The sequence below is a fragment of the Rhopalosiphum padi genome, chromosome 1 (genome assembly GCF_020882245.1).
Source record: "Rhopalosiphum padi isolate XX-2018 chromosome 1, ASM2088224v1, whole genome shotgun sequence".
NCBI lineage: Eukaryota > Metazoa > Arthropoda > Insecta > Hemiptera > Aphididae > Rhopalosiphum > Rhopalosiphum padi.
Window position 1 is genome coordinate 84103823 of NC_083597.1, and position 14988 is coordinate 84118810.

The window sequence follows — 14988 nt, forward strand, 5'->3', positions numbered from 1 at the left end:
TAAACTCTGTTATATAATAATATAAATACTCCAAATTCACGCATATTATATGTATATATGGCTAAGAAAAAATATAAACTATAATTTAATTATTTAGATAATATTTTTTTTTTATATGAATTTACATTTTTAGAAACGACATCGCGTATTTCTGTCTATTGGTTTGATGAATACTTATTTTATTAAATAAAAAAAAATAAACAAGACGCCATTATAATATTATAAACCAATGATAATATGACTGTTGCAATTGTGTATGCTGCACGTATGCGTAATTATTTCAATGACCGGTCCTAAGACAAAAATTGGTTAAAATAAGTATTATACTTCATACAAGTCACAGCTAGAGCAAGCATAAAAATTAGAAAATAATTCGTTCGGAATCATATTTTGTTGAAATTGAATTTTTATTTAATCATATTACAGTAGAACCTTGATTATCCAAACTAATTGGGACCACACCTAGTTCGGATATACAAAAGTTCGGATAATGGAAATTAAAAAAAAAATTTTTTTTTTAAACAGTTAAATATTTTATAATATGTACATACATATTTATTATTATTAATATTTTATTAGAATTACATTCATTACATTATTTGAAATACATTACATACATAATATAGGAACGTATAATGTTTATTATATTTTTTTGACAAAATTATCAATTTTTATTTTACTATGAGCTGCAACGTGCTTTTCTGCAGCGAAGTCGCGGATACGAGTTTTAATGTTCGGATACGCTAATTGCAGTCTTGATAATAGAGGGTTCGTATAACGGATTTTCTGATAATCTAGGTTCTACTGTATTTTGTAATTATTATCCGTTTATTGCAATTTATAGTAGGTAGGTACCTATGTCGGAAACGAAACTTTATGGAAAATATTCTGCCGGAAACATACATGTTGTTTAAATTGTAATATGCTGAACAATATTATTTTGTCAGAATCGAATTTTCAGAGCAAATTATTTTCATGGAAAATATTTTGTTGGAAATGTGTATTATTGGATACCAATATATACGGTTCCAAAAATACTTATTCGACAAAATATATTTTCAAATAAATACAATATAGAAAAAATATTTCCAAATATTCCTACTAATTATTTTCTAACAAAATATAGCCCTCCGCGTCGCGGATGTTTAATATAAATTGTATACACTAAACATACATAATAAAATAGTACAAACGTATTAGGTACCATGCTAGTTAGTATGTACATGCTTAGGTACGCATAGTACATTGACTACGTATACATCATATTATATAGTGTTATAGTATTGTATTGTATAGTACGTATACGGTATACATTTACCTATTTATGGTATAGGGTTGCATTTTTTACCAATTCCCTTTATTATTGTGTTAACACTGCCACCGTAGCCGAACTCTGACTAGGATTTTCTATATAAGCCCATAAACGACTAATAACGTGAGCGCGCGTGACGCAACAGAGCGGTTTTTGACAACCCAAAGAAATTCGCTTTCTCCGTGCACGGCGGCACATCAACAATCGCTGCTGACGATGGACAGCAGTCGCGAATGACTGCTAAAGCCAACCAACATATGAATAACTCGGAAGTGTAATTGACTGCTGAATAATAGACTTAATATACAATTTTGTGATGAGTACTAATAATAATAATATATTGTTTTGTTGTTTTGAAAGAATAAGTGACAAATGCAATCCATTTGGTATAAAAAAGGATAACAGTCACATGCAAAAAAAAACGACAAAAATTGCTGCATGAATATATTATATTGTGCCTATATATATATATATTATATAAACTACAATAATGATGGTTAAATGCGTGCACCATCTTATAGGGTCTCTACAATAATGGCATAATGCAGTCGGTGCACTGACAGCATCATGTAGGTATATTATACAATATTGGATATACTAATACCATATTATACTGTATAGTACATAACTACATATTATATAATACACACACACACACATACATGATACATACATATATACATAATGAGTATTTATTATTTATACGTGCCATCGTGAAATACTAGACTTACATCGAAGATAAGTAAAAACTAATACTAAAGAAGGAAAAATACTTGAAAAATGAGTCAGTTAGACGACATTATATAGTATTATAATTCGAATTTCACGTGGTACCTGCACACGAAGACGGCGGCGGCAGCGAGCAGCTTTAACAGCGTATATATTATTCCATGTAGTGGGAATATATTATAATAAAAAAAAGTAATAATAATAATGAAATTGGCGTGGCGAGGGGATCGCACTATGCGCGTGCTCTGTAGGCGTGACAATGATGTGGGCACGAACGGATTATCTCTCTCTTGTAGTCGCGCAACGAACACGAAAACAATATTATGATATAGACTTAGAAACGAGTATTTAGAGAAGGGTTATTGCCTAAGGTGACACTTTTGTGTATGAAAAAACATACGTTTATCATTATAATAATTTGAAATATTAAAATATTAATATAACATAATTTTTAATCATATTATTTAAGTATTAATAACACCCTTATTACTTATAGTAAGTTATTTTCTTATCAACTTATCATCAATCAGTCGTTGAAACGTATTAATAACTACTGTCTGTTGCTACAGCCAACAAGAAACCTATGAATTGTGAATTCTATAAGTGGCATAATATACATACTATGTATATATAATGTACATATATTTTCTTACCTTGACGCGCTGCTCCAGCTTGTAAGTCGTAATCCTCGAGAAACAGGCGATGACGATGACGCGAACGGAAATGAATAGACGAACATACGTAAACTCGTTTCGCTGGAATTTCGTCACTCTGCACTCAACATGTTAATTATTGATTAACGCACTCGTGTACTACAATGCTACGGTTTGACTAACGGTTTAACGATTTGATTAAGAATTAAACGGAAGGTATCATAAATGTAGTTTTTCTCTATTTCTTAAATGGTATGAAGAGCGTATTTTCTTAAATAGGTACCACTAAATAACAAATCCTGCTACTTAAGAACATAACCCTGTTCAATATACAGGCATACAGCTTCCATCTATTGAGGATGTCCGGTTCCACTGTCTTAATACATTTCTTATACAATCTTTCCACCTTAACTTTAGTTTCCCAAAAAGCATTTATCTTTGATAAATATTTCCTTGCTTATACACTTTTCCTAAATATCATTAATACTAAATATAATTGATCATTTGAAATGGTTTTTTTAAAATTTAAAAGGAGGGTCCATATCTAAATGCCTACTGCTGCTCTTTGTTGATATAATTATTATAAAACTTGATTATTATATTTCACATAAAGTAACATATTACTATATATTTATTTTATATAAATATATTATTTATCAAATACTTAGATGAGTTTTAATTGTTTTAAAGTAGGAGTATTATTAGCTATTTATTACACATATAAGTAAGTTGGTAAGACACGCTATATAATAGGTGGTATCAAATATATTTAGTTGATATAGGTACAAGGACAAACACTGCGAGAGTGTGAGACATACTTCCTAAATATTATAGCATTATAGCCCCATAAGTATATACATATTAATATTTGTACCGATTTTAATATCATATAAATTGTGGCGATTTTCTGTCCATGTAAAAACATTTCGTCAAACATGACGTTTTATTTCGAATTTTTTATTTTATTATAAAAACCGTTATTTACAATCTATACTAGAAGCTTAATATGTAAATGTAAATGTGATAACATTATAACAATGAGTAAATGGGGAGAATGTTCATCAATATATATAACTTACTATAAAACAAAAGTTTTTTTTAAATAAAATTTGAGAGTATCTATTGGCCATTTTCTTTTAGGTCTTCTCACTTCTCAGTGTTTATAAGGGATGATTAATAGAGAGATGAGTGTATTTTTTTGAAATGGAATTGTTTGTAGTGTCAAGTTGCCAATATTCATTAATTTCTAGTATTTGTATGTCTTTACTTCCAATGGAGTGAATTAATTAGTCATATATCATAAGGCTCCAGCTATTTGTCAAAGGCATTTTATATACTGTATTATGACTTGTATAGGTAATTCAAATTTTTAATGTATTAGTTACTAGTTAGTGCTGGAAACGTACTTTTAACAAAACGTTTTTAGTTTGCATCGGGTTATAATGTAAGTATGTAACTATGTAAGTGTATTGTATCTATAATGTACGAGTATATGTATAATAAATATGTACCTTTACGTGTGTGTATTACGTCAACGTGTACACACTGGGAATGTTTATTAAACTGATACTGTTTATCGTACAAGAAAAAATTAATATTTTACGATATTTTGAACTACAAAACATTAACTATATCTATGAATTTACCTACAATACCTATATACATAAATATAACATTCATATAAATGATATTCAAAAATAACATTTAATAATTAACAGAAGCAACAAGACTTCATAGTCTACACTATATAGGTGCCTATAATATACTATAGTCTATAACAAATAAATGGAAAATTTATATACGTACTAATATCACCTGAAGTATTGCCATTTGTAGGTTGCTTAGTCAGCTGTAGTTCAATGTATAGAAATATTATTGTGGGAATGACTCATTATATTTGGTCATTCAATACGTAATCAACTGTACATAAATTCCGTTGTTGATTTTTAACTCATGTAAAAATAAAAATCCTATAATTAACTTAAATATTAAAAAAATTTCAGGGCTATATACAAGATGATAAACCTTGCTTGGAATATTTAATCTACTTAAGATTGTAACTTACGAATAATACAAAATTGCTTGAACAAAGTACTCTTGTTACATTAAATTTAATCAACCAAAACAACAGTTTTCTTCCCATTTTACACAGACTGATCGATTTAGGACTCTATATAATACCTATAGGTATAGTTAAAAATTTTGTTAGTCTGGTTAAGATAACTAAAATAGGTAAATAATAATATTTTTACTAGATATCAATAACTAATTAATTCATTTGATATAAATTGAAAAAAATTAATATTGTGGCATAAATTTACAACATAGATTTTTAAGGAATTCTTAATTCTATATTGGGGCGTCATTTAATTGTTTAATATTTCAGTGATGAACTTTTCCTGTTTAGCATTTTTTTTTAAATTTAAATTTAGTAAGTGAGCTTCATGCTTTATATACATTTCATATCGGATCCCTTTTAATTGTTCAATCAATAAAAACATATTAGGGTGGGCGGAATAAAATCGTGAACTTTATAATGATGATTAGTAATTTTCAATTTGTTCACTTTATTTGACCCAAGAACCAACTCTGTATTACCTCAATATACCTACTGCAATATGTTGAATTTCCCACGGAAAAAGGTCCACATGTTATGGCGATAGCAAGGTTATCGGTATTTTTCACGAATGCCAAAAATTGATAAATTATAATGCGTATAAAAGCAGCAGCGAGTACCAGACGAAAATTACGTATTGCCACAAATCAGTGCAACGATAATTATTTGAATTTTCGTTATGGGAAACTTCAAAGTTAAGGTTATTGGTATAATACGTACTTCAGTGCCTTTTACACCGACGCACCACTTATGTCTATACAGGCTAAACCTCAATCCACTCAAGACTTCGCCATCACGATAACGTCCTTGTCGTCCTTTAGAAAATCCTTCAAAATCCCAATTTCTGAGGAAATCGGCATCTGTTGTGTTTTGATATACCTGGTGAAATCATTCTCATCCATTTCAATGTACTTTACACCAGGTATCACTGCCAATTGCTAATATAGCACTATAGCAGATTTGCAGCAGTTCGCAGAAGTCCAAGACTCTACAACGTGTATACAAATCAGGCCGTTGCTACGTTGTTGTCCATAGTCTGCAAATGATGTTATGATTCCATCGTACTCGATCCCAGTCACAGTCATAATACTCATAATCGTCCGACACTTTTTCGACAACACAAAATACAGAAAACGATTATGTATCGCGGACGGTTCGGTGTGTCCTGCAACGTTGTTCATTCAATACTATGTCATCACGCCATCCTCCTTCCCACTCTTAGAATGTTGGTCCTGTCAAATTTTGTTTATAATAGTAAATCTTTTGTTACAATTTATTATTTTTTACGTTTATTAATTTTTATATGTACACGAAAAAATATTATTATTTGTTCAATAATTTATTTCGTTTTGTTAAATGTGTATATTTTATCAGAGTTTATGAATAATTGAAATAATTCGTTAAAACGCAACTTATGAAACTTATTCTACTGTTTAATATAGGTGGTATTTTATAAGTTTAAAGTTTATTTACATCGAGTAGGTAGGTTACTGTAAAGTGTAGTGTAAATTCAAATCGGTTTGTTTTTTTAAATAAGTATAAATAATCATAAATTTAACAATGGGTATTTCGATAATTGCTTCAATATTTATTTCCAATTAAAGAAAATAGTGCTAACAGGAGCATCATTTGGAAAGAACAGAATTATCATTGTACATTCACATCTACTTTTTTTAAAATGCCTTTTTTGGCCAGTATTTAAGAGGCACTGTAAGCGTGGATAATGGATATGGAAATTAATTTTAATGTAAAGGAAGGAAGAAAAATACCGAAAGAAAGGTAGTAAGATAGAACAGAGAATGGACACGAAAATAGCTGATGCGAATAAAGGTGAGATGGAAGACAGAGCACTATAGCCTATAGGGAGATGTGAAACAACGGTGGCCGACTTTATATAGTATTATAGTTGTCACTTTGTAATAGAAGGTAAGAAAAAAAGGCAGAGCACGTTTGTCTACGCTTGACCCGCTATCATCTCATAAAAATAAGGTTAGGTTTTAATATTTTCAAAATAATGTAAATTTAACTTACAAAGATAATTTAATATACTACATTTTCAACTGTTCAAGCTTATTTCTTAAAAAATAATTAATGTTTAACCACTAGGTATAATTGTTAAATTTTCATAATGATAATTTAATTTCAAACATTAATAAAGAAATTGCATGTACCTACGAATTTTTGGTATTTTTAAATTAATATTAAAGTGTATTATTGAATATTATAAAGTGGCTAACCTGTAAAATAAAATCTTATGCGAATTGATAAGTAAGATTAGTTGATAACGAAAAAAAGAATGACTATCATTATTTACTATTAAATATTATTTACAGTTGTAGATACTATAGTTATTTGTGTTTTGTATAGTAAATACAGTAATAACTACTATAGTAAGTTGAAGTTGTATTATTTTAATTCTGTTAACATTAACCTATATAGGTTGTATTATTGTATTATCTAATCTAATGCTTGTTTTCGTCTTTTCAATTTCAATACAATTTAGATTTTAGATTACTTGACCTCGTGCTTTCAAAATCACTTTATTGTGGAAATTGGAAAGCTGACTATCAATATAATTCGCGATCAAAATATTCTCAGTTTCAATTTAAAATGGTTAGTAAATTTTTGTGGTTGTTTATTTTATTTAACTTTTAGTAGTAAAACATAATCTAAATAACAGTATTTTATTGTTTAGGACGCTTTCATGATGATACAACGAAAAAAGCTAACCATATTTACTGATGCTAAAGACAATATACTGGTTAATGAACTCAAAAAAATTATTGGATGTATGTACAATTATTAATTATATTTTTTGAGTATTAAATTAAGTGCCTAAGTGAGAATAGTAGGAAAACCAAACATACATTTATGTGTTAATTATTTATTGATCAAATTCTTTGTTAATAGATATAAAAATATATAAATAAATATATATATTTTAATAATTTAAAATAAACTTGATACAAATGTTCAAAAGTGTTTGATTTTATCATAATATAAATATGATAAATAAAAATAAATAAATGTTTATAATATAAAAAGATAATAATAATATCAATAATCAATTTTGCAACTAAATGTAATGCTAAATATAAGTTGTGTTTCTGTAATATCTCCATTAGCTTCATTCAACTTCTTTTTTCCATCCAAGACAATATTTATACATTTTGTCGACAATTCTATAAATTATACATATAATTTAGTATTATTATATAAAATTGTTATAATACTCCGTTAAAAATTACCTTTTCTCTGATGTAATAATATCTTGTAAAAATCTAAAGTTTGTTGAAATATACATAAGATTTGATTGAAGAGATACATTTTTAATAGTGATGAGAGTCGAACCCTAATTTTTTAACTTGAACCAAACCTAGAATTATTTTAAGTTGAACTCGAACTCAATACTTTTTATCATTATTATTATAAATGGTACATAAAGTGCCTGTTACAGTTTATAACTTTCTATCGCCAATAGTCTAATCATTTCTAAATAATGATTATAAGTTTTTATTTTTTTTAAATAACTTTCGAAGAATTGTACAAATATTTGGTCTTTGAACTATTGTGGCCAGTAAGTCTGGTTCGACAAATATTTTCAAGTTCGATTTTCGAACAGTAAAAGATGTTTGATAGTTCGGTTTGAATTTTTTTCATGTCAAGTTTGAATTTCGAACCAAACTGAACATCAAGGGTTTGATTCGGTTCGGTTTGAGATTTGAACAGTTCGACCCATCACTAATTTTTAAATAAGTAGTTCTTTCACTACTTTAATACCTTTAGATTTTAATTCAAAGTCTTTACTTATGCTTTTTAATTTATTAAACTATTTTTAATAATATTGAACAGCTTATGAAAATAATAATAATCCAATATAACCGTTTAGTCCATATTCCATGTTTTTACATTTCTTATTAATTAAATTAAATATTTTTATTACTATAGCATATTAGCATAATAAACATAAAAATGCCACAGCTGTTGTAATAATTGAAATAAAACCGAAAAACCAAAAATAAATTAGTTTATTTAGAATCAGATTGACAGAAAACAAATTAATGTATAAAAATGTGATTTCTATCTCGTTTATAAAAAATAAGCTTTAAATTTCCAAGCCCTACTCATTAGTATAATAAATAAAAATAATTAAAAAAAAATTTATATAAGTAAAATATTTTATATTCTAGAAGAAAAATTATGATAAAAAAAAATTCCCAATCTCTTAATTTATGCATATAACATTTGTTTTTTGGCTTAAAATCCCTCCATAGAGAATAATGTGTTTTCACTTGTAGAAAGAGTCGTCCAAAAATTACCAAAATTATTATACCTAGCTTTTCCTACAATATTACCTCAAAGATGAGTGAGTTTAAATCCTTAACATATTGTACTACAAAAATGGTGCTAATATCATGCAATTTGTAATACTAAATTCCGATAACCCCATTATATGAACAACAAATTGTAAAAACAATTTAGATTAAAATTTATTTATTGAATTTTTTTAAATTTACAACATTATTAATTATTATTTTAGGTATCATTAAAGTAGCACCAGCAAATCAACAACTTTACTACAAAGATGAAATTATGGATGGGTCAAAAACGTTGTCAGAATGTGGTTTAAATTCTAGTATTGCTAAGGCACAAAGTCCAGCTACTATTGGTTTAGCATTGAAGTAAAAACAAATAAATATTAAATCATTTGTTGTTTATTCATTTTGTATGATATTTGTAGGATGGATAATGGAGAGTTTGAGCCATTAGAAATGGTCCCATACTCATTGCCACCTGAATTGCCATATGTGATGAAAAACCAAGAAACTAATGGTCAAGAACCACCCATGTAAACAGCAATCACTAAATAACATGTTCCAAAATGAGTTTTTTTTTTAATGGTTTATAAACAAGTGAAAAATAGCATCTCAGCTTAAACTAAGGATTTTTTTTTATGATTGCCAATTGGTTATAGTATTTTTTTTTTATTATATAACCTTATTTTATATTTTATTTATAATCAATAAACATGTCATAACTATGAAAATGGTAACATAAACACTACAAATATTAAATAATTTACCAAGTCATTAAATTTGTTAATTTAAACATAATTGTTAAAAAAATTGTGTTAAAATTTAAAGTATTCAATATAAATATCTAAAATATAATTATTTAGTTTGTATATTATTTTCAAAAGAATAAAAAAAAAAAATACCATAACTTAAACAAAAAATATTACGTACCTAAATATAATAAATGTTCAAATGTCTGTAAATCATGTGTATCATTATTGAGTGGAAAGCACTGAAAATTAAAAATATTTAATTATTTACAAGTTAACCTATTTTTTTTTTTTTTTTAAAACAATGTAAATATAAAAATTTAACTAAAACTATAATTTTTATGATTTGATATTCAAATAATATTTTAGTTTTAGAATTAGTTTTCAGGTTAGGAAATTAGACATATTATTGTACCAGTTGCGTAACCAGGATTTTTTCAAGGGGGGTGTCCGCCAGTAGCGTTTACAGTAGTTCTCCAATACATTTCCAAATTTGTTAGTATACTATGCACAAAAGTTACAGTTCAAAGGGGGTGTCCAGACACCCAAAACACCCCCCTTGGTTGTGCCACTATATTGTACAGCTGAGAGTCTCCTATACCCTGCAAGTTTCCTCAAGTCTTACATTGTTGAACAGCACTATGTACTCAATATCATAGTCATCAAAATTAATTAATTTAAAACTCAATTTCATGGTGTAAATAGAGGCGTATTTATCTTTTTACGGCTATAGGCACCAAATTTGCTGCTCCTATAATAGGTTAACAAGTTACAATACCCCCTCCAAAATACCTACTCTAAATATTAAATATATAAAGTATAGATAATAGTAGTGACTAGTGGATATCCATTTGAATTTTTAAACTATGTTTTTATTTTGATTATTTTATTTAGCCTACTTTGAAAGAAATGTTAATAGATGTACACTGAATTTTAATAAAAACCTATAATGATAATTTTTATTAATTATAAACATCAATAATAAAACAAAATTATAACCATTGTTAGGAACATTAAGTATAACACTTCAATTTACAATATTTTTTATAATAAAAAGCTTTATTTTTATAATACAAATTAAAAGGTATACAAAACAGATGTTTAACTTTAACATCTTAACTAATCTATACTATACTACATCTACACTTAACTATTTTAACTTTAAAAGCTGAAGTCTTGCTTTTTGATTTGCAAATGATTTTGTAATATCTTCATATGATAATGAAATAAGAAGACGACTCAATTGTTAGAATTACCATGTTGTTTCTTACCAACAAACCAATGTGTTAAATATAGTATTATCAAAAACTGTTTTCTATACAGTTTGGGAGATTAAATCTCAGTCAAAAGATGTTAATTCTTCTTTTTCCCCCAAGTTGTGCCATTTAATGTAGCCAAATATAAATTTAAGTAAAATAAGAAATGTGGTACCTATTTAAGTTTAACAAGTATGACTTACGAGTTATTAGTAATTATGAATTTATATTCATACACAAATTATAAAAGTTGTAGTTTTTAGCCACCCAATCATCACTGCACTCATTTAGTACAATTTTTATAATTCAATGCAGTAGATATTAGAAAATTGGTAACTTGTGTCTCATAGTTTATAACAATATTTACTTTTTAATATTATTGTTAAATTACATGCTCAAATGCTCAATTATACATATACTAACCTCTCATTTAGATTATTGTTTTTAATAATGAATCTAGATTCTAGGTCTAAACATCCAACTTATAAAAAATCTGAATAATTTGTTTATAATTAGGTATTTAAAAAAAATATTTCATTTTAAAATAGCTTGTTAAAAAAATAATTATGTATATATAAATAATATTTGATATTTCAATTATAATATATCTGAGTACTGAATACAATTGTCAATAATATTATAAATAATCATAAAATATATATTTACTGCTTTAATTAAGTATTATATAATAATATCTAGTTTGCTACTACATTTAAAAATAGCTATCTCAATATATTTTTCCCTATCAAGAAGCGTATTTCTTATGATAAAATAGTTTAAGTTTTTCTTATGACTTAAATTATTTTTCTTTTTTTGTGGTTGATTCATAATGGAACAAATGCAGTTTAGTTCCCACACGATTTTTTCGATTTTTTTCTTTCAAAATATATGTTTTTAAACACTGAATACAAAAGTCTAATTCAAAAATTCTCGCAAGTCATTATTTTGGAAGTTATATCTTTCCATAGTTTATGATTTTACGCATTTACGCATGCATGCTCGAAACGCTGTATACTTTGCTTTCCTACGTTTTCGTACTCGTTTGTCGCCTCTTAGCTCTTATTAATTATGTTATTTTATCTTGTTATAATATTATTATCTAAAATAGTTTTGATGAAAAATTTAGATTATACTTATATTATTATATTTGACGACTTTCAAAAGGCAATATAACTGATAAATAATAATGTTTTATTTTCGTGAATAAATCCTTCATAATAATAAAACAAATTAACAAATTGTACTTTACAAAAGTTGATCAGCCTTCCCCGAAAAAAAATCCTGGCTACGCCACTACAATATCCCTAAGCAGTGACTACTGACTACGCGTGTATCGGCAATAGTCACTATGCTCCTCGGCAGAGCCTGATTTACCAAATACCTATATGGTCCAGGACAAAATAAAAAATTAGGCCTATAAATTATAATGCAAATAAAGAATAAATATATACAAATACAATATGAATATCAAAATTATACTTAATTCTTTAAAGCACTTGTCAAAAAATTATAAACTACAATTATTTGTAATAAATTATTGAAAACTTTTTTTCTGGCCTTTTGTTTGGAAAATACATCTCTTATTTCATCAAAATCAATACTTACCGTGACATCGCTTTCTATTGAAAATATTCCTAAGCCATCCACTTTTTCTTGATCCATTGATGACCTATAATGTATCACAAATTACATAATGAGTATCAATAATTAAATTTTGTCTTAAACTTTGTTGTCTCTCTTCAACATTTTTTTTTATTTTTCCATTTGTAATCAATTTGTTTTTCTATTATTAAATAGGATTCATTTTCGTATATTTCAAAATTTTCTCGGACATTTTGTATAAAATCAAATAGAGAATTGTATAATGGCACTATTATCGATATATTTGTTGTTGAACTTTGTAGTTTTTAAAGTTAAATTTATTCGCTGTAAACAATTCCAAGTAACAACCATACTCGCCATTTCTCTTGTTCTTAGTTGATTTAAAATATGCTTGGCTTCATTACGAGTATTTGTATTTTCATTCATATCATTATAAATTTCAAAAAGAATTTTGGTAATTTCAGAATAGCCAAGGGTCAAGGCCTTAGTAGTATTAACATTCGCTGACCAACGTGTCTGTAATGATGATTTTAAAGAAAGCATTCCCTTTGATTTAATCTATCGAAACGATGAGTTGATATCTATAGAAAAAAAATTATATAATGTTTGAATAATACCGAAGTATTTAACTGCATTATTACAACTTTCAACAGCACGAACACCTATTAAATTTAATTTTATTCTATCTGCTCGCTTCTTAATTCTTGCACTATTATGTATATTAAAATTAAACTATCATTGTATTTTTGTTTTATGTATATATTTTATTAGGTAATTTGCCTTATTATTATGTCTTAGACAAAAATAATTTAAAAAAAAAGTGTTTATTTTAACAAAATAATATATTACATAGTATTAGTGTTAGTCACCGGCGGGCCTCTTGGCTACGTGGGCCCAGGACAAATGTCTATTTTGTCCGTGATGCGTAAATATACTATATAGCCCTGCTCCTCGGCACCGTCGCTCCGCTCCGCAAATCGAAAATATTCCTCGACAGTCGACTTGTTATGCAAACCACCTCATGTAAGTCACAGGGTAAAAACAAAATATGTATTAATAATCATTAATATTAATACGAAAACGTATAGGAAAGCAAAGTATACAGCGTTTCGCGCATGCATGCGTAAATGCGTAAAATCGTAAACTTTAGAAAGAAAGAATAACTTCCAAAATAATAATTTACGAAAATTTTTTAATTAGATTTTTGTATTTAGTGCTTTAAAACAATTAAAACACACATTTTGGGAAGAAAAAAATCAAAAAAATTGAGTGGGAACTAAACTGCATTTATACCTAAAAATTTTTGATAAAATTTAATTAGTAGGTACCTATTTAAAATGTTAGTTCAAGAAATTGTTTTCCGACCATTTACCATTTATGGATTGTTCTATCTATATGACTATATATATATAAAAACGGAGTCAAAATGTATAATAATTCTGAATTCATCAATTGAGAACGGATGGGCCGATTTGGCTCAAATTTTTTTTTTAATTGTTCGTAATTGCCAGGAGAAGGTTTTTACGAAAAAAATTTTTTTAATGATTGATTTTTTGATTCATGGAATGTTTTTTCGAATTGAATAAACTACAGCAAGTTTTAGCTTATAAAATTGTCCATATAACATAATTAATCGTTAAAATGGAGTGCCCGGCTAACACCAAAAATTGGATCAACACGGAAAAACGATTTTAACGTGGGTTTATTACATAGTACATAAGCTTAACAACCTTATTACGCTCCCATAATTCCAACAGTAATGGTGGCCGAATAGGCTAAGGTGTCTTTGAAAGAGTGGTGAGCCCGCCTAAGATATCAAAACTTTTTTTTAATAGTATTTTCTTTTTGGCAAAACAACGTTTGCCGGGTCAGCTAGTTACTTCAATTTATTGATTTCAAATATTTCAATTTGTTGACGGGACGATAATGTCTTTACTTTACAGTATGATTAAAGATTGTAGTGAGTCCGTTACTCAAGTAAACGTAGAATTCACCATAAACTCAATTATAAATTTTGATTCGTTTAGAATGAATAATTCAGACACAAAAGTGATGTTTTACTACGCCGATTAACTCTTAAAAACCAACACCGAGGCATTGATTAAAATTGTTTAGATCCTTCGTAATAATATTATAAATTAATAAAATAAAAATGTAAAAAAAACTGGTTTTTTTTTAAACCTTTGTAGTTAAAATGTATTTTTCAGGGCATATTTTAAAATTATTATTTATTCATAGTTTTCTTATTTTTAATC

The 14988-nt window shown here is 27.1% G+C and overlaps 1 protein-coding gene across 1 annotated transcript; it reads left to right on the forward strand.

Annotated features, from left to right (window-relative positions):
- Nucleotides 1-7087: 7087 nt before the first annotated feature.
- LOC132917546 (elongin-B-like) lies at nt 7088-9984 on the forward strand. Its single transcript, XM_060978329.1, has 5 exons — nt 7088-7200; nt 7314-7423; nt 7506-7599; nt 9351-9492; nt 9552-9984. The coding sequence occupies exons 2-5, from the start codon at nt 7421-7423 to the stop codon at nt 9661-9663; spliced, it is 351 nt and encodes a 116-aa protein (XP_060834312.1). The 5' UTR covers nt 7088-7200; nt 7314-7420; the 3' UTR covers nt 9664-9984.
- The last annotated feature ends 5004 nt before the right edge of the window (nt 9985-14988 follow it).